The following is a 20,613-nucleotide window of genomic DNA, read 5'->3' as shown; positions in this document are numbered from 1 at the left end:
AGCAAGATTAATACTTCTTGCAGCTTACTTTATAAGTAAGATAACCACACCAATAATTAAGATTACATTTCCAATTATAAGCTTAACAGCAAGAAGCTGATTGCAATGACTGGAAGGAGATCCTCAGATGCTACTCATCCAGAGTACACACACAGAGAAAGAAGATAGACATTAATACTCCATATTACGCTAATCGGCGGGCGGTAAGAGCCTACCACTGCCACATAATGCCTAAAGAGAGAAGGACTTTTCTTCTCAGGGACCTGGGAATAAGGCCAACAGAAAACCTCAAACCAACCGGTATGAAGAGCCATGGTAAAATAAGCCCTTCTTATCATGACTAGAACTATTATAAGACCCAAGAGTGCTGCTAATATATCATCAAACATATACTACCAAACTTATGTTAGAATGGTATGTAGTTATTTGAATTGGCCTCCACTGAAGGTTTGGCCAAAGGACCAACTTGAAGGAACCACATTGTAGGAGACCACAGATTGGCCATCACTTGTGGTGACCTTAAAGGAGAGGGATTGGCCATTGAGGTAAGTGTTGCTCTGCCAGTTCTGGCCCCAGTTCCTGGACATGGATTGCCAACCAGTTCTGGACCCCTTGATGGATACTGCATGCACATCCCCAGCTCCCCCAACATTAGTGATGAGAACTAGATTGAAGTAGGAGTGGCCATTGATGGTGAACCTAATTCCCCCCTTCTTCCTGCATGGGACCCTGCATTCCAAAAGATAAGACAACAAGAAGAACAATTCCTTTGGACAAAAGCAGTGGACGAGAAAAGAAAACGTTACACAATCAAAGGGGAAGCAAAAGGTGACTGGGAGATAGAAAGGAGAGACAAGTGTGCTGACTAACAGTATTGTCAATGTTCACTTGATGTTGCTATTAAGACAATTTATCTCATGCTCTTATGAAACTTTAGAAAGCTAATCACCCCTGGTCTGGAAAAAAAAAGAAAGAAATTCTACTCACATATGATAAGGTCGATTTAAGCTGTTACTGATGTTGATGTTTTATTTGGCAAGTTATTCCACTGTCTTATGAAACATCAGTAGGCTCATAAAGATGTCAAGTTTAAACACTTACACTGACGCTGATTTACTCTATCACTAATGATATATGGGAGAGTTTTATCATGAATCTGGCCCACAAGATCACTCTCAAGTTTGTTTACTTTCCATAAAGCCAAAACAAAAGGACCAACAAATATGTGTAATTCACTAAAAAAAAGTAGCAAATCTGATGTGTTTCTCAAATCTCAAATCAGAAAAGTTACGAAAGATCTGACAGCAACCAATAACTAATGAGGCTCATAAAGTGACTAAGGATATAAAGAAAGAAAGGAAGTATTGCATGAATAATTCATAACAAATAAAGGAATATATATGAACTACCTCCTATAAGAAACAGGGACAATGCCAGCCCTGTACTGCGCAATCTTCTGGAAGACAGGTTGGGAGAGGTCAAAATGATGCAGGGGAGGGTTGCACCAACCCCCTGCACTATTTGGGAGGGCATAGTTGGGAGGACAGTAGTTAGTGGCGGTGACCACAATATAGCCAGGAAGACACCACTGGCGGTCATTTACACACTTCATCTCATAGCAAGCACCACAGCTAAGCCCATTGTTGAAGAGTGCAGTGCTCAGAGCTGCAGTATTAGTTCCATACCCTTGGCTATATAGGTTGCCATAGCCACAAGCCCCTCCTGCAAGGTAAAGTAAAAGAAAGGTCATTAGAGTGACATTATGATGGCATTTCACATAAGTGTTTGCGACCTTACCCATTGTCCCAGAAGCATCACCTCCCCCGTAGAAGGTAGCATGAGCATTGGACCATCCTCCTACTCCATACCCATGTGCAGCAGACAATGTTGAGAGAAAACCAAACAAAACAAGCCCAAGAAAGCCCATTTCCCTGCACATATGATGAAGGAATGCTTAAGTGGATTACTCAAATAAATATAAAGAAATGAAGAAAGAATCATTTTTACAGTTATGACAATGAGGAGGAACAGAGTGTAAGTATAAGTGCAACAGGAAGAGAAGGTTTGATATCTTTGAGGAGGAAAGAGAGGGTGTGGGGGGTATAAATAGATGATTGAAGGCGTGTCTATTTTTACCATCCTCTCCAATCTCCTTTACTAGCCAAATTTGTAGGATGCCGGTTGTAATTGGCCATCATATCTTTTACAGATGCTTTCTAAATTAAGCACAAATTACCTGGTGAGTTGTCTAGTTGATGATCTCCCAACTTTATCTCAAACAATAGAATAATACAACATAACAAGGTTGAAACAAGTTTATACTATATGACCTTTAGAGAATCTGCATTCCTTATAATAGGTGGGAAAAAGTTGGAAGAGCTACTATCTGCATAGGCCTTTCGCACTGCTGAGTCATCAAATGAGTTGAGCCTTTGTCAACCGAAAAGAATCATTTTTCTCTATCCAAAAGAGTAATTTTCCCCTGCTTTAGTGGAGATTAGTTTACAACAACAGGATACTCCACTAGATTGCAATGAAAATGGACCATGTTTTGCACTACATTGTACGGATACAGACCACTATGAGAAATATAGAATTAGCCCAAGAGTAAAAGCTTCTGCCCATTATAATCTGGGGAGCAGATCATTTGCAGTTTCCACAGCAGGAATTTCTTGCAGCCAAGCACCGCCCCAGTTTATAATATGCCCTCGAATCATATAAAGATTCTTTTTAACTTCTAATTTTCATGTTGACAACGAATTAGCCAATCATATGCAGCAGTTAATGTAAAAGTTATAATTCATGGATATCATTTGCAGGAAATTTCTACAGTGTCAGGTTTACATAGGATCTTCTTCACCTGAATTGTATTATTTTCTGCAGTTCTACTATATTATGGGAGGACATCTTTAAAACTTTTAGGTGTAACAACCAGGGAATGGGGACATCTAAATATAATTTTTTTTGAAAAAAAGCACTCTTCTACCAGGTCTGTGGCTAAAAAGATGTAAGATCTTTTATCAAAGATTTAAAGTAACTCTCCTCTCTCTCTTATATGTATGTGTGTGTATGTGTGCGTGTGCATTGTCTGTCACACAGAAATTTCTTTTTCTGAAGCCACCAGGGGCAGAAAGAAAGATTGCTGTGCCAACTTATAAAGAAAAGGATCTCAATCAATAGAGCAACTGCTACAGTAGGCTTCTGAAATTGAAGTGATCTGAAGTCTGAACTATCTGCACACTTCTCATATAAAGTAGAAACATAAGCAATATCACCATTGAGCCTTTGGTTGTCAACTTCAATGCATGTAATTTACCTGGCAAATGCAGAATAATAGAAGGCCAGAATTAGTAGACAACAAGTTGATAATCTATAAAGAAGCTGGATATGACACCTTAACGAAAGAACTGGATGCATTGTCTATAACTTGGCATCCTGGAGCTTTCATGGGTATGAAGTATGGACTAGTCTTTTTTCATGAACCACATGCTTCCAAATTGGTTCAGTTCCCAGGTTTGGAAAGCATGGATAAATTATCATTCAGAGGCTGTGCAGCCACAGAATTAAAATGTTGAATTACTTTCACAAGCTTAATTAGTACACTAGCATCAGATTCCCCTTGAGGAAAGGAAATGCATAAGAACCATTCTTTGTTCAAATTGGAACTTTTTTTTTATAATTCCACATGGGATTGTTTTTGATAAATTCCAAATGGGATTATTTTATCGAAACTGCAACTTCTACTCCAATTTACTAGAAAAATTTAGATATTCTACTTTATCTGAATAATGCAGCAGATATTATTTCAACTGTCAGTAACCAACTCGCTGCTTTAGCCTTTTTTATGCCAGTGCCTAATAACTAATCGCTTCACCTTTTCTTTCACGTATTTTAACTTTTTATCTGCAAATAAGTGCGAGCAGTTGCTTATTTATCCATGATATCAGAATGGTCAGTAAACCAGATTTTTGGGTCCCATCCTCTATATCTCTTTTACTGCTGCTTGGATTGTATTCCCTGTTTCTGAGCTAAAAGCATGATTAACACACTATATTCTAATTGTGTACAGTTAAAACTAAGGAAAGCTTTTGTATCGTCCACTAGAATGTGTTTAGTCCATTTCAAATGCTTAATCATGCTCTTTGATTCCTTAAGTTATCTAATCATTCCCCTTGAGATGGTTTTGAACAAAGAAGATTAAAAAAAAAAAATCATGAGTGTCCTATCTTGTAGGAAAGATGCTATGTCCATGTTACCATAATTAGTGACCACTGTGAGCTAAATTTTCTGACCATCAATCACATTAAAGAGGATCCCAAGATTTTCTTTAAGTTAACTAAAAAATAAGTAGCACTTATTCTGTTTATAGAAATTAGGTGACTGTCCTGTTTACATAATGTTCCCAGTGCCATTACAAATAGTTACTATCATAGAAGCATACGGATTGATATTAACTTTTATTTTCAAATCTTAATTGAACCACCAGCAGGTAGTATGTCAATGTCATGTTAAGTGGTCCTAATGGTTCTTGTCACAAAGATTTTGTCTCCTAATTAGGTGGTGTAGTAGTTAATGTCAGTGTGGGTCAAGGACTCACAAAAGGCCAAGGACAATCAATGATGATAAAACCATCAAAATGTAAAGATTTGGAATTTATGTTTCTTGGCATGGTCTTGGACATCCTAAGCCATTGTGACTACTAGACACGAGTCCCTTAGAGCCTGTTAGCTTTTGGGCAGAAGAGGTCGAATTTTAATTTACTCTCATGTACTTTAAACTTTAGCACTTAACCTTTGTATGGTTCAAACCAAATTGTAGATGTTCTATCTATAAGTAACGAAAATATTTCTTGACATAAATTAATTAAAACATGACCAAGCTACCCCTGTAATTAGATCATTTTACATTTGAAGTAACCGTTAACTAACAACAACACTTACGTTTTAAGTATAAGAGGGTAAATTGAAATCAAGTCAAACCAACCTGGGTAACAATTAGATTGTACCACAGGGCACTTATTCCCTATAGTGGCTCAGTTAGTGGATTCAAAAGGGACTCAATTTGTGTTATCTAGGACAAGAAATGGTAGTTTCTGTCTACCTATAAACCCTCTAAGCTGAAATTATGTTGATTTGGTTACTGGTCTCACAGTAGTCTATAGAGAGCAGTGGGCTCGCAGTTCTCAGAGGCATTCTTTCATACAACTGATCTACCGACAAGAGCAATCAAGCTTTGATTCCCTCAAGTGACAATGGACGGCCACTCTTTTTCGGAGAAAAGCTTGGCCTTTTCTAATCTTACTCATGTCTCGTAGATTTGAGTTTCCAACTAATAAAATGTTCTCTTTTTTTTGACTTGAACCTTTTCAAGTGACAACTTATTAGCCTCCACTAGAGAAGTGCTCTTCTGCAAGCAAATGGATAGGCAAAGCAAAGAGAATAAAGTGTCCCATTAGCTAGAACAGGTACATTGTAAACACATATGCATCACAACTCCATGGACAGATTAAATGGACACAAACGGTTGATTAAGAATTAACAACCTAACAAGCTAATGAAATGAAAACCTACATCTTTAATGAATTCAAAGAATTTTGATTTCTTACCAACCACTCCTGCAGGAAGAGATTGGCGACTCTGCTTTCCAAACTTGTTGCTATTGATTAATCCTTGAAGATAGATTTGACTCTTCACAGTGTCTGAATTCCACAACCTTTGGCAAGGGAGGGCCTCCGACAAAGCTAGTTGAAAGTTGATTCTCTCATTATAGATAAAGTAGTGCATCTTCTTTTTCTCTAGGATGCAAATGGACTCCAACTTTAACTATAATTCTATGGAGAATGTCAAAGTAAAGGTGAAGTCATGCTTATGCTCTTCGTATGAGTTCTCCATTTGCATGTCAAGATTCTTCTTTTCTTATTTACACACACCTCCTCTCCACATTCTTTATGTCCTCAAAAGACCATATTGAGGGATTTTTTTTACATAATAGTCATAAATCTTTCAAAATATTATCAAAAGTGTCACATTCGTTGGTTAAATTTAACTCATTAAGATTAAAACCGAAATTGAATTAAAAAATATTTTAGCTATTTATACATGTTTATTAACATAAATAATAATCGATTAAAAATATTTCACTAAAAAATATAACAATTCTTAAAGAGTCAAAATATTCTACCGACAACTACGATATTTTAAGAAATATAATGATAATTATAATATTTTAATTTTTTTTGATATTTACGTAAAAAACCCTAATATTTTTTTGTGTTAAAAATAAGGACCAAATCCAGGCCCAAAGTACTAAGGCTGACCCCCTTACGCTCGGCCCAACCCGGTCCATAGAAGCTGAAATTGAAACTAATGAGTCGAGCTTGTCATTGATTTAATCCTCGAAATTGATTTCAAGCAAAGCTTAATAAGGGCATAATAAAGTGAATTATGCATCTCTCCTAATTTTTATTTTTTTAAAATCAAATTATGAATTACACTCTACTATAGTCCGATATCACTGTATATAATTCAGAGGATATTATTTTATAATTAAATTTTTTTGAAAAGAGATAATTATACTTATTTATTTTTCGTAACACATTGATCATCTTAATTTTAAAAATATTTAAAATGTTATTTTTTATTAGAAAAATAATATGTACCATTAATTGCTTAATTTGAAGTCAGTTAGGGACTATTTTTATCTTATTTGAGAGAAAATAAAAATAGAAAACTTAAGAGTGAAATGATTAGCTGACATTTTCCATCAATATTATCACAGAAGTAAGAAACTTTTAATAGCTTAAGGAATTAATGCGTAGCAAAAAAAATTAAAAAACAAGGGAGTGCATTTGAAAATGAGCAATATTTTAGAGGGTCTTAATGTAATTATCCTTATTTAAATGAAAGGGTCAAATTAATAATATTGTTTAAGACAGATAAGAAGTCTGAGATAAACATATAATATATAATGTAGGGTGTGAAATGGAATTTTCTTTTAAAAAAATTTCAAACATTAGGTCACGCGCATAGCATGTGTTAGGATATGTTGGTCATTTAGAAATAGAAGGCGGGGCACGCAATCTCTACGTAAAGCTTCGAGTCCCGACTCCCGCGCTTTGTTTTCCCTCTCCGCAACCCGCATCCAAGAAGTGGGCAGATTTCAAGAGAGTTCAATCGCCTGTAACACCTGCAAGATTTGAAGGCAATTTCGATCTCGCTCTCTTTGGCGATCTCCGTTAGGCTTTAACCATCTCAGAAACGCGATATCTCCAATCTTTGCTATTCGGGACGGTGTGCTATAAGCAAAAATTTCCACTTCTCTCTTCCTTTCTGGTCTCAGGTATTGCACCTACGTAATCTGATCTGAATCTAGGGTTTCGTAGGGGTTATTGTAGATGTTATTGTAGATGCTATTTACTAGAGATGGTTTGGGTTGCGAAAGATTGCGTCTTTTAAGGTTTGATTGATATCAAGGTTCCTTCTTTTGAGGTATCGTACTAGCCAATGCTTATATCTTTTCTTTAATGGTAACATTGTTGAGTATTGCTATAGATATCATGAAGTGTTCTCTGTATGTTTCTTTAGATTTAGTTTGGGTGAAGGGATCGGATACAAGATGAAGATGTTACTAAACCCCGATCTATAGGATAAATATCAATTATATGAACTGCGCACTTCTTATTAAGCTAAATATTTCTGGTAGTTCTTGATAAATCTAAATAAATGTGAAAGCCATCACCTATATCAAGCTCCATATCGCATTTAGTTCTGGATGTTGTTCCACTGGCTGATTTGAATGATCTTGTGCCTTTGTAGAGGAAGCTCTTTTCCGCAACAGAGTGTACTAAATTATTATTTGTTTGTAATTACTTCTTAGTATGTTTTTTTTGTGATTCAGAAACGATATCTTTGGTCATCTGCTAATGGATGAGCATAGAAACAGCCATGGGAAGCGTCGTTCAGACTATGCCAACAACAAAAGAAGAAAGAGACGCAATGTTGGTGCAGACAAGTATCCTTCTGCTCCTGCTGCAGATGATACTGTATACCGTTACTTGTGTCCTCTAAGAAAGATAGGAATCATCATTGGGCTGGGTGGTGAGGTTATAAAGCAGATTAGAGAGGACTCTCAAGCCAAGATCATGATTAGCGAGATTGTACATGATTGCAAAGAGCGAATTATTACAATTTTCAGCAGAGGAAGGGAAACTAATATGTTTGAAGATACAGGTCATAGAGTTTGCCCGGCACAAGATGCACTTTTCATGGTGCATGAGAAACTTTTCGCCTACGAACTGCCAGTAGATAAAGTGACTACTGTTCGTCTTCTTGTGCCATCCGATCAGATTAGATGCATTACTGGAATTGGGGGGAACAATACTATCCAAGGTATCTGCACTGATACTGGTGCTCAAGTTCGTATCTTGAAGGAGGAGCTTCCAGCATGTGCCAACAGTAGCGACGTGCTTCTTGAGGTACAACTAATGAGTCAGTTCTTGATAAACATTAGTTAATTTATACACAGGTACATATGTCGGCTCACACTTGTGGAGTTTCTATTATAATTTCCTTGTTAGTTGGTATTAGTCATTACTTGTTTGTACTAAGTGTCACCAGTGGAGATGACATTATAAGAGGCTTAATACAATAATGAACTATATGTTGATGTCATGCTGGTGTAGGCCTTCCAGATGCAAGCTTCTTGTTTCATTGAAGCCCGATCTATTTGCTGTTTCCATGCATATTAATAGCATGACTCATACATTCTGTCCTTCATAGTGATACTGCTCTATGTTTATTAATTTGAATTACCGTCCTTTCACTAGGATGGATTGCTAGATGTGATCTGACTTTCAACTTGTTTGGTATCAGATCATTGGAGAAGCCTCGATTGTTAAGAAGGCTCTTTTTCAAGTATCATCTTGTTTGCATGACAACCCATCTCGCTCGCTGCACTTTCTTACATCCAACAAGCCCCAAATGTATCCTCCGGGTGCTCAGATTGGCATTCCAAATTTTAGTGCAGCAAGCATGGGGATGTATCCGATTATTAGTCCCTATGGAGGTTACAAAGGTGATGCAGCAGGCAACTGGCCATCTTTCCACCCACCTCCAAGGGATGTACACATTCCGAAGAAGTTCAGTTTACATCTACTTTGCTCTCCTGCTAAGATAGGACGCGTTATTGGACAGGGTGGTGCCATTATTAATCGGATAAGACAAGAATCTAGAGCTTTTATCAAACTAAATACCAGGACTGCAAAAGATGACTGCATAATTTCCATATATGCAGCGGAGGTGAGCATCAATTGCATTTTGGTCTGATGCTGTTATTCCATCCTATTTATCTCCTTCTATCCTTTCAGTTCTTTGAAGAACCTATTTCTCCAGCAATAGATGCTGCAGTACGCTTGCAACCAATATGCAGTGACCATACTGGGGGGAATTCCGGTGATCCTTCATACACCACTCGCCTACTTGTACCAAAATCACGTATTCGTCGTCTGATTGGTAAAAATGGGAGTATCATGGACAAGATGATGCGAACCACCAGAGCAAATATACAAATCGTTACAAGGAAGAATGTTCGTGAAGTTGCTTCTCATAACGAGATGGTTCAAGTAATGAGCAGTGATATTATACATCCGAGTCACACAATATAAGACACACTGTTTTCTCCTGACTCTCTCCTCTAGCATATGTCCTGTATAGGTTTGACTTAAGTTATATTGGATTTTGGCTTCCCTTTCCAGATAACTGGAGGTCTTGATGTTGCTAAAAGTGCTCTTGTGCAAATAACGACTCGGCTGAGAGCCGAATTTTTTGGAAGAGAGAATGCAAGATCCTCATTTCCATCCTCAGTTCCTCACCATCCCCTGCCGAGCAATGCTTCTGATAATTCAAGAGATGTAATGCATTTATGCACATTTGCTTTCAGCTTCTTTTTTCCCTCAATTTCCCATAATTTCCTATTGGATCTGAACATCTTACCATATTGTCATTAAACTGTGTCGATTTATGTGTTTCGTTCTGTCTATAGGGTGGTGGAAGTATCTACGGGCCTTATGGCGAATTCTCTGCTCATTCTGGTAGCAGTGAGTAAGAGCGTCTTGCCCTTTATATAGTTCGATAGGTCGTCCTAACTCTTAACTGATGTTGACAAAAACCTAATCTCTGTTTTTGTTTACTCATCTTCATGGTAAACGTCTTCCTGATAGTTGCTTGCACCTAATGCTAACTTCTAAACACATTTGGAATAGGATATAGATTAGCTTGAGATCAAAATTCCATCTTCGAGTTATTTCGGTAACGGCGGGATAGACAGGGTTGAAGGCTAATCTTTTGTTTGGTCGCTAGATTCTGAGATAACTGCGAGCATTACAATTCCCTCCACTAGATAAAGTCGGTTTTTTCAAGTATAATCATGTTAGTATGTCACTGCTCAGATGATTCTAACTTGATCTTTAAAGATACAAATTTTGATTGATAAATTTAAATAGCTAAGGATTGTAGCTATACTTAGTAAGTATTTGATTCGCCATACTCCTGCATTAGAGTTCCACTTATATCCTACTAATGTCCTAAGAGGCTAAGAGTAATATTTGAGTAGTTGACTAGTTTTTCATTATCCTTTGACAGAAGGTTTTCTCGGCGTCATTATTCGTAATTGGTAGTTTATTTTATCAGGTCATCTGCTACTAACCCTGGTTCTATTAAAAAAAACATCATGCTAATTAATGTCTCTGTCTGTTTCATGCACCAGGTAAAATACTGTGTTCTTCATCTTTTGTATTGCATGGAATGAACATGTAATTGTTATTCTCTTCTGATCATTTTTCTGTCTTTACCCACTTAAGTCACCTACACAGATTTCTACATTCTAATGGACCTGCTATTCACTTTGATTTGCCTTCCTAATAAAACAGCTTAGGTGTGTGAAGCCTGGTGCCTGCCTATGTGACCTGTCAAGCCCTGAGCCAGACAAGATGAACGTCCCACACTGAAGACCTCCCATATGTCTGGAAGTAACTGTATAAAATTTAAAATTTTGAGATTATGTACTTGAAGCCCTCTACACTTGCTTCTCAACTGGTCCTTAGTAGTTTGCCCTTAGCTCAGGAGGTGGATTAGTCCATAATTGGAAAAGTCATCTCTTTTGGAAGATGTTTTGATTTTTGTCATTAGAACTTTAACGTTTCTCCAGGTTTCCCATTGTTAACACATGCAAGCTTTGCTAGTTTTAGATCCTTGAGTCTATATGCTTGCATATGTTCAAGCATATGATTTTTAAAAGGGCGACGACTCAGTTATCAGGTTGTCGCTTATGTGGGATCTGGGGAGAGAAGACATATGCAAGTATGCGACCTTATTCTCATTCTGAAGAGGATGTTTTCCAAGACTTGAATCAATGACTAATGGGATGCAATTGCAAAGTTACTTTCGGACCAACAGATGACTTTCATTCAAGCATATGATTGTAATTAGACAATTTTGGTTACTTAAGCTTACTCTAATCATATTCTTCCAGATTGTAATTCGAGTTGTGATGCTGCAACTTGTTAATGTCTCTGTCAAGGAACGGCGTTCACTTGTTAGCATTTGAGAGTTGTAATGCTGCAAATCAGTGACGAAGCACCAGTTAGTGTACAAGCTCATTTCATGTATTCAGGTTGATCTGAAAGTCTTCTCCGTGGGAGAGCTACATGGTACTGATGTATGTAAGCAAGCTATAATGGAGAATATGACCTTTGGAATAGTTCTGCAATCAGCATACTATTAACTGAGGTTGGCTTGGTATCTGTTCTGCAGGATTTTCTGGGTATGAAATGCTCAACATGGTGAGGTTTTTGCAATAATCTATTTAGTCCTCAACAGTAATGATGTACCAGTTATAGTGCTCATGGTGTTTAATTCCTACTCTTTTGAAAGTTGTGCCAAATTTCCGGTCTAGATAAAATCAGAGAAATGAGAAATTTGTTGCGAAAGTAACCAAGGTTTTGGAAGCAAATATCACTTAATTGTGCCCTATAAACAGAAGAATCTGCCAATAATCTTATCCTGCTTCCATGTTTAACATGCACAGAGCTCCAAGCAATTCTACCAGCCTCTTCCAATTCCAGATTCCTGAAGCTAGACGTAGGTTCTATTCTAGTAGTTTATCTGGATACAATTTACAAGTGCATACTCTATCCGATGTTATTATTCTCTCGTTTTGAGGTGTGCATCTGAAAGCAAGCAAATGTCAGACTATTTATCAAGCATTGAGCTGCTGTAAACTTTTCAAATAACAACAGCTCCTTTCAATCTCGAACTCGGTTTGGACTGCAACAAGGAAGTCACAAACTCTCTACCCTCTGCCTCCATGAGAGTATGACCAGCCTCCTTACAAACTCCACTGTCATCCATCAACTTCCTCACCTTCTCCGACCCGTGCCACTCACCGACCGACGCATATATGTTTGACAGCAGAACGTAGTCTCCACTACCATCACTCTTCGCCTTCAACAGCTGCTCGTTCGCACGTTCCGCGAACTCGACGTCTCCGTGAATCCTACAAGCTCCGAGCAACGTCCTCCATACAACAGGATTAGGCTCAACCTTCATCTTATCAACAAACTCAAATGCTTCTCTCAGTAGACCTGCACGTCCAAGCATGTCCACCATGCAACCGTAATGCTTAATATTTGGCTCCACGTTGTATTCATTTTGCATCAACGAGAAGCATCTGCGTCCCTCGTCCACCAACCCACCATGACTGCATGCAACCAGAACTCCTACGAAAGTGATCTCATCTGGCCTCACCTTCTCCTCGAGCATTTCTTCAAACACATGAAGAGATTCTTGGACGTGCCCATGAAAGGCTAATCCTCCGATGATGGAGTTCCATGTAGAAACGTCCTTGTCCCTCATCGCTCTGAAGACATCCAAAGATCCGTCTATCTTTCCACATTTCGCGTACATATCTATCAGAGCGTTGCCAAGAACCACCGGCATGCCGGTTCTCGAGCACTTTTCCGAGAGCAAGGAGTGTAACCTCCGGCCGACGTCAAGAGCTCCCGAGTCGGCGCAAGCCGATAGCAAGCTCAACATGGTGATCTCATCAGGCTGCTCACCAAAGTGACGCATTTGATCAAACAATTCCAGCGCGTGTGAATGCGATCCGCATTCCACGTACCCGGCGATCATCGCGTTCCATGACACGACATCTCTCTCCGGCACTCGGTCGAACAACTCCCGGGCCTTCTCCATTTCCCCTCGCTTTGCATACGCGGTGATCATGACATTCCAAGAGACCAGATCCTTCGATGTGCTTTCGTCGAACAACTTCCGAGCAATACCCATTTCACCTCTCCTCGCATAGCCGGCAATCATGGCGGACCAAGCCACAATATCTTGCCTTGCACATTGATCAAAGAGCGCGTCCGCGACCGCCAAATCGCCGCAATTAGCATGCAAATTAATGAGCGCATTTCTTATGAAAACGTCGGAGCAGAGTCCGAACTTTACAATCTTGGCGTGGAATTGGGCTCCGGTGATGGGCGAAGAGAGCTTCGTGCAAGCGCGGAAGAGGAAGGGGAAGGTGAGGTTATCAGGTCTTGTGCCGCTTTTCTCCATGTTGGTATAGAGAGAAATGGCGTTTGAAGGGGTGGCTGTGTGAGCTGCCCCGCGGATCATGGTGTTCCACATGAAGAGGTCTGGTTGAGGAATTTTGTCAAATACTTGGTAGGCGTAGTTAGTACCGCCTTGAACAGAGATCGCGGAGCAGAAGATTAGCTCGCGGAGAGCCGAGAGGTCAGAGAGGAAGCCACGGATGACCATAAAGCCGTGGATTTGCTTTAGAGAGCGGAGGGTGCGGCATTTGCGCCATATCCATGGTTGATATCGTTTGTTGCCGAATTTTCTCAACATGAGGTAAGAATAAGTTAATATACTCGATTGCTTCTTCTTGAAAGCCTAGCTCCAGGTATCAAGCACATTCTAGCGCTTTACCATCCTCTACAATTCCTACTTGTGTTGGTCCAATTTATCATTTTGCTAAACTTGTCATGAACAACGGAGCAGCTCTTGTCCATGCATAAGTCCGATAGGGGTCGATTGGGAATAACATAGTCTTTATTTCTAGTTTCTTGTTTTCCTCTTGAGAAAAAGTGGGGAGTAGGACTCCAGTTAAATATGGTTAATAAGCTTGATAATATATACATATATATATTTGCAGAAAAAAAAAGGAATAAAACTAACAGAATATGACTGATGAAATGCAAAATTGCATAATTATATTGGAATATCACAGTGGAGTAATAGTATTACTATCTTTCATTATTGACCCAACAAACATTCATTCTTTCTTTTCATGTCCTTTCTCTTGTGGAATATGAAACTGTAGGAGACCAAGATTTATGCGAGGAATAACATCCTATTTATCCTAATCTAGAAACATGGAGTTTTAACCCATGAGCCATGGAAAGTATAGTCATCATCCTATATTTCACTGGATGATTTGGCACCAATTTGAAAGCATAAAACCTACAAAGGATAGCCAGTGTCATCTTCATCTGAAGATATGCTGAATCCTTCCCCAGACATATCCGAGGACCGGCCTGCAGATCGAAACATAGGAATAAAATAGTTAACAAATTTTATGATGATTTAGAATTGACATTAGGTTTGCCGAAAGAGGCATCCAAGCAACAAATTCAATTACGTCTAGGGCTGCGATGAGGTCTGGCTTATCCCCTAGATCATCTGATCAGGATCCATTGTCATTATTTTGTTCAAATATTCTCACCTTATTCTTTCCTTCTATATTTAGAAATTTAAATTATCTTCATTCTTTTGGTTTTTTCAAGTTTATATGCAATGCATGAGCCTATGTTTTATTCATATGAAGGTATATTTGCATGCCACAGTTACTATTATGCCACATTAATTGGCTTGAATTGAATTTAAGCAGCGCTTTTTATTAAGATCGATGCAAATCCGAAGATCGATAAATGTAAGTGGATCCAGGCTTAAAAATACTCTGCTAAACCTGATCCGATTACAACCCTAGTCAAGGTACAGCTCAAGCCAGTCAAACTACTAAGTTGCAGTCTATCAGCTGGCAGATAGATTGGCATAACATGAGAGATGGTACTGTGATGTAAGAACAAAAAGGAATCTTATTATTTTTATTGCTCACCTGGAAAGCTGTGAATTTGAATGGTGAAGCATTTTGGAGGCTACCATCCTTGAACCATCTCTCAGGCCTGAAAGATGCAGCATCAGGACCCCAATTGTATTCCATTCTCCCCATTGAGTAAGGAACATAAGTAACCATTCCACCAGCTTTCACCTTGGTTCCATCAGGCAAAACATCATCTTCTATAATTCCTTTTGGATCCTATGAAATGATTCAAACACTAATTTCATCATTGACAAAATTAAAATTTTGCAAGGTTGACCAGAGTTCCAAATTTATTGGCACTTCACCTGAGGAACTGCAGGGTAGAGTCTGAGTGTCTCAGTGATGCATGCATGCAAATACACCAATCTTCCCAAACTATCATAGTTCAGGAGACTCGCAAACTGTGTTACATGATTGTTAAAGGATTTTAGGTCATTTTTATCGTAGGAAATCAATTCTATCTTCTCTTCCTTGGCTCTTTCTTCTTCAAATGCCTTAAGCTCAAAGTAGAGCTTCTCTGCTACAGCAGGGTGAGTCATGATCATGTAGGTGAACCATGAGAGGGTTGTGGCTGTTGTGTCTCTTCCAGCAATTACAAAGTTAAGGACTACATCTCTGAGGCTTTTGTCGTCGCTGAAGCTGCTATCAGTTTCTTTGCCAAGCTCGATGAATCTTGATAGTATGTCATGCTTGATCTGTTGTTCTTATGCAGGCAATAGGATGATTAGCTCAAGAAGAATACAGTATCTTGATGGTTGTATCCAAAACTATTATTCCTAGCACATTACATGTTTGCTTCTACTCATCAAGTTAGCCTTCAGCTATCAAAATTGCCTTCTTCAGATGTTACATATTTTAATGGAATGATGCATATAGGATTTGTACCATAAAAGTATTACCTTGCCTTGGATCCCGCTAGCTTGAGCTTGTTCAATCTCGGCTTTTCTCTGCCGAATCATGTTATAGGTAAATTCATCCACCACCTTGATGCTTTTCTCAAGGAGAGCTTCTGATCCTATGTGGAGGAACCTCTTGATTTTCCAAAGTGGATCAATGAATCGAAGTGTCACGATGATGTTAGCAGTGTCAAAAGCCTGAGCAAAGCTGTTGTCGGGCAAGTCTGCTGACAGCGTCCCTATCTCAACACCGAAACCAACCTTACAGATCGAATCCAAAGTCATCCTCATGAGGAAGTCCTGCACTGAAGTAGCACTACATTAGAGATTCAACATTCATGAGACATGCATAAAGTTTGAAAGCTGAAACAACCTGTATATCTATAACTTTGTAATCAATAGATGCTTGGCACAATATATTTGAGAGCTTCAAAGCATACTCTCTGAAAACAACAGCACTAAAATCCCTCAGATTCTTGGAAGCAAACTCGAAGCTTGCTGTCTTCCTTTGCTTCCTCCACATCTCACCATCAGCATTAAAGATCCCATCACCAAGCAATACATCCATATAAGATTGATACAGTTCCCCCTGAAGTCAAAATTAGTGATTTCCAAGCCAAACTACATATATGAGAAAGATCGGACACATAGCTAGTTGAAGTTTTTACCTTGGGGTAATTGGTGAAGTTGGTCTTGAGAACATGTTCTACATTTGCTGGGTCTGCAATGTAAGTGTAAGCTGTGAAAGGCATGGAAACAGTTATGGTCTTCGATTTGGAAAGGTATTCCACAAGCCAGTCATGCATCCTCTCATAATTCCTTAGTTGTTCGATGGCTGCTCCAAAGATTGGCCATGTTTTTGGTCCTTGCTGATTCCTCTGGCTCCATCTATGGATCAATATCCATGATATGAACACAACGCCAAGTGCAATGCACTTGTGAATTCCAGGCATGGAGGAAAAAAGAACTATTGGCATCCAATAAGCTTCCTCCATGAGTAGTTTTGAATAAGGATTATGACATTTAGCTAGAAGTGTAGATTTAAGAGATGGTACTTATAAGTGGTGACACAATAGATTAGTAGTTAAGATATTGGTAAGAGGTAAGGCAATAGACAAAGTCCTCATCCCTCAGACCATCTTTGTGTGACAAAGAGTTAGATGGTTTCATTCATTCAGTGTTTCACAACTAACCAAGTAAGAAAGTGGCTGCTGCTTATCATTTGTTTAAGAATTGTCTAGATATACTAGTTTAACTTATTATACCTTGTATAGCGTTCAAATTAGGTAAATTATCTTTGAAGAATTAATGCAAAGTCTTGAATTTTCTCTTTTCCTTGTCTCACAAAAATCTATATTCTGCTGTTCATAGTTCATGTCATCCGTAGCTAATAAATGTTCTCCTCATAGTAAGGATGCTGCATGCTCTGCAGCATGAGGCAAGTTAAAGGAATTCTACTATGATTGCAATTAAGTTATTTCCAGCAGTGAACAGAGAAGGACATAATCAAATATTTAATAATTCAAATTAATTTTCAGTTGATATTCATGCGTTATGTACGTAGCAGTTAATTTATCTACTATGATTGCCATTAAGTTATTTCCAGCAGTGAGCAGAGAAGGACATAATCATATATTTAAAAATGCAAATTATTTTTCAGTAGATATTCATTCGTTATGTAAGGCAGCAGTTAATTTATCTTCTTAACAGCAGTTAATTTATCTTCTTAACCTTGAAATAGTTTTTGAAGGCACGCTGCCATCTGCTGCTAATCATACAACTGAACCAAAGGCTCCAATGATTGCAATACACTACAGTCCTCAGATGTCTGTAAGTAGATTCAATTCAATATTTATCCTTCTATTTGTCAGAGGAAAAAGCTGTCACAAAAACACAAGCTCCATATGGGCCTTCTATGTTTTATTACCAAGCTCAGAATTATACAAGTCACCAATCTGAGACAGATGTAAGCCAGAAATTTTACAGCCCTAAACAACCTAGTCAATGAGTTCAAACAAGAGAGAAAGGATAACTACTTGATTGCCTTGTAGACCACCCTACATCTGAAAATAGTATAAAAGAAGGTATCATCTTTGCAGCAGCATTCCCTGAAAGCTTTCAATCTTTTAAAGGTTAGACACTTGCTTACTTTAATAGAATGGTTTTCTGTTGCCCTATCCGCCGCCCCCCCCCCCCCCCCCCCCCCCCCCCTCTCAATATTTAGCCTCCTTTTTCAGATTGTGCTTGGCTTCTTTAGGTTGCTTAGTTGAATATTTAGCCTCCTTTTTCAGATTGTGCTTGGCTTCTTTAGGTTGCTTAGTTGTTGAGATACTTGCTGCTGTTTCTCAGTTTCTTTCCTCCAATTTTGTTTTGATCTTTCAGGTTGCTGACTAAATTCAGGACTCTTCACTTATGGAATATGATGATATGGCTCATTGCAACATAGAGGACTACCCAGACTTACCTCCTGGGTTCCGTTTCCATCCCACTGATGAGGAACTCATCACTCACTACCTTCTCCACAAGATAACTAGTACCAATTTCAATACAGCAGTGATTGGAGAAGTTGATTTAAGGAAATGTGAGCCATGGGACATACCATGTAAAATTCTCATCCCTCGTGACTTCAATGATTCATACTTGAGTTTTCTTTGTCCATCTTCATGGACTGTATTTACTGCACTTGTAGCGAAAGCGAAACTGGGAGAGGATTGGTACTTCTTCTGCATGAGAGACAGGAAATACCCAACTGGTTGGAGGACTAACAGGGCTACTCAGGCTGGCTACTGGAAAGCAACAGGAAAAGATAAAGAGATCTACAAAGGAAAGACACTGGTTGGAATGAAGAAAACTCTTGTTTTCCACAGAGGCAGAGCACCAAGAGGAGAAAAGACTAACTGGGTCATGCACGAGTACAGAGTAGAAGGAAACCAACTTGCCCACAACCTCACAATTGCCTCAAAGGTATAACTTATAACTATCTTTTAATCTCCTTTGTTCCATACTGTAAGACCTGCTGATGTTTACTTCTGTCCTTTTTTTCTTGCATGAGTAGAATGATTGGATGGTCTGTAAGGTGTTCTATAGGAATTCAGAAGGGAACAAAGACTTTCGAATTACTAAGATGAGCTCCTGGTTTAAGGATTCTCTTATAACCCCATTGATGGATGATCTCCATGGTGGCAAGAACAAAGCATCCTCACCATCATCCGGCATCACCCACGTGACCTGCTTCTCCAATGTCATGATGGGTCAGGAAGGTCATGGAGATCTCCTGCCAAATTTTTATGACTCCACCATCCTCTCTATCCCACCTTCCTCGTCAACTATGCCTATGCCAGGCTCCTTATGCTCTACCACTAGCATCCAGAGTCCAGTTTCCAGTTTAGTCCAGATGGCCGAGAACAACGAGTATACAATGAAGACATGTTTTGAACTGGAGAAGGAAATCATCAACATCTCAGGGGGGAAAGGACTCAATTTAGATATGAATTCTCATATTCCAGCAGCAGTTACTCACAGCAATATGAGGAGGCAGTCCTTTGATTGCCTAGAGGAACCATCCTATCTAGATAGGCCTCTAAACCTAGATGGATGTTTCTTGAATTACTAGAATAAAGGATTGGAAGCAGGAAGAAGTATGTGTGAGAAATAAGTTGTACTGTGCAATGTGTTATTATCTTTGATTTCAGTGAGAGAATTATAATTTTGTTTCTGGAACTACAGGAGCAAAGGATTGCAAGTTCAGGTGACAGGTTGTATAATTGTGTGTATGCTTGTTGGTTCCAGAATGGAACAACCTTCAATAAAATATTACAGAATATGTCAATTTTTGTGTGCTATTCGTATCATCTTGAAGATAAATTATCTGGATGATGTTTCCTCTCACTTTTCTTTTTAGTAGCAGATGCCATCAATGATCTTCAATATGTATTTTACATAACTCTGAACTCAGTTCTACCTGATATTCTTTTAGTTAACATGATGAGACATAGAAAAGTGGAAAACATACATAAACAATCAAGTCAAGGATCCAAAAAGTCACCCAGAATATAACTTTTTATTTTTATTTTTATTGCTTTTGCTCTTCTTTTGAATATGGAATAATAAGTACTAAACCATGATGTTCATATGGTTGCTCTATCTCTATATCTCCCATCCTGTCCCTCTCACAGCCAACCCTACATTTTTGTTTGTATTATTTAGATCACCTACGCTATTGCTAAGTAGAGTGATTTAGAATGCTATATGTCCTTATCATCGGTATCCAATAGAAAATAATTGAGACTTGTAAGTAAAGGAAGTCTTTTGTTCCATCAAGATCCATTCTATACAAGGAAAATGGTTTGCCATCAAGGATATCTATAATCATATTAATTAATATGAAAAAAATCTATCGGTATCTTTCTACGGGTAATAAGAGTTGGTACATATCCTGATTTCCTTGGGGTCCTGCATCAACCCAAGAATGTCCCTACTCTAATAATGACAAGAGAATAAGAATAATCTGCCAGTGATCTTAGATCCAATTATTCTTCAGTAAGCTAATGCATGA

The 20,613-nt window shown here is 38.5% G+C and overlaps 5 protein-coding genes across 9 annotated transcripts; 2 read left to right on the top strand and 3 right to left on the bottom strand.

Annotated features, from left to right (window-relative positions):
• Positions 1–160: 160 nt before the first annotated feature.
• LOC140777791 (expansin-A10-like) lies at positions 161–2,701 on the bottom strand. Of its 3 annotated transcripts, none has more exons than XM_073122140.1 (4): positions 2,008–2,701; positions 1,798–1,931; positions 1,410–1,722; positions 161–729 (listed from the first exon to the last, which is right to left on the bottom strand). In XM_073122140.1, exons 2-4 carry the CDS (start codon positions 1,925–1,927, stop codon positions 423–425), a joined length of 750 nt encoding a protein of 249 aa, XP_072978241.1. In that variant the 5' UTR covers positions 1,928–1,931; positions 2,008–2,701; the 3' UTR covers positions 161–422. The 3 variants fall into 3 exon arrangements, with proteins under 3 accessions (XP_072978241.1, XP_072978242.1, XP_072978240.1); XM_073122141.1 differs by having other exon boundaries at positions 2,331–2,701; XM_073122139.1 differs by having other exon boundaries at positions 1,798–2,701.
• A 4,821-nt stretch (positions 2,702–7,522) lies between these two features.
• LOC140778301 (KH domain-containing protein At4g18375-like) lies at positions 7,523–11,580 on the top strand. The gene is made up of 7 exons (XM_073122942.1): positions 7,523–7,569; positions 7,897–8,473; positions 8,871–9,296; positions 9,365–9,619; positions 9,752–9,907; positions 10,039–10,097; positions 11,527–11,580. The coding sequence occupies exons 1-7, from the start codon at positions 7,523–7,525 to the stop codon at positions 11,531–11,533; spliced, it is 1,527 nt and encodes a 508-aa protein (XP_072979043.1). The 3' UTR covers positions 11,534–11,580.
• A 403-nt stretch (positions 11,581–11,983) lies between these two features.
• On the bottom strand, positions 11,984–14,114 carry LOC140777239 (pentatricopeptide repeat-containing protein At5g15300). The gene has a single exon (XM_073121206.1). It carries the CDS (start codon positions 13,905–13,907, stop codon positions 12,279–12,281), a length of 1,629 nt encoding a protein of 542 aa, XP_072977307.1. The 5' UTR covers positions 13,908–14,114; the 3' UTR covers positions 11,984–12,278.
• A 133-nt stretch (positions 14,115–14,247) lies between these two features.
• LOC140779288 (cytochrome P450 704B1) lies at positions 14,248–17,053 on the bottom strand. Its single transcript, XM_073124305.1, has 6 exons — positions 16,727–17,053; positions 16,432–16,647; positions 16,062–16,358; positions 15,468–15,857; positions 15,178–15,378; positions 14,248–14,596 (listed from the first exon to the last, which is right to left on the bottom strand). The coding sequence occupies exons 1-6, from the start codon at positions 17,051–17,053 to the stop codon at positions 14,417–14,419; spliced, it is 1,611 nt and encodes a 536-aa protein (XP_072980406.1). The 3' UTR covers positions 14,248–14,416.
• Positions 17,054–17,806: 753 nt separating this feature from the next.
• Positions 17,807–19,887, top strand: LOC140777240 (NAC domain-containing protein 92-like). 3 transcript variants are annotated; one of them, XM_073121209.1, is made up of 4 exons: positions 17,807–17,888; positions 18,441–18,660; positions 18,748–19,022; positions 19,114–19,887. In XM_073121209.1, the coding sequence occupies exons 2-4, from the start codon at positions 18,471–18,473 to the stop codon at positions 19,669–19,671; spliced, it is 1,023 nt and encodes a 340-aa protein (XP_072977310.1). In that variant the 5' UTR covers positions 17,807–17,888; positions 18,441–18,470; the 3' UTR covers positions 19,672–19,887. The 3 variants fall into 3 exon arrangements, with proteins under 3 accessions (XP_072977310.1, XP_072977311.1, XP_072977312.1); XM_073121210.1 differs by lacking the exon at positions 17,807–17,888 and adding an exon at positions 18,098–18,190; XM_073121211.1 differs by lacking the exon at positions 17,807–17,888 and adding an exon at positions 18,351–18,369.
• Positions 19,888–20,613: the final 726 nt, after the last annotated feature.

This window comes from Typha angustifolia, chromosome 15 (genome assembly GCF_048772165.1).
Source record: "Typha angustifolia cultivar Huaian chromosome 15, ASM4877216v1, whole genome shotgun sequence".
In the NCBI taxonomy this organism is placed as follows: Eukaryota; Viridiplantae; Streptophyta; class Magnoliopsida; order Poales; family Typhaceae; genus Typha; species Typha angustifolia.
Note: the sequence above shows the minus strand (reverse complement) of the source record. Positions and strands in the feature narration are given on the sequence as shown.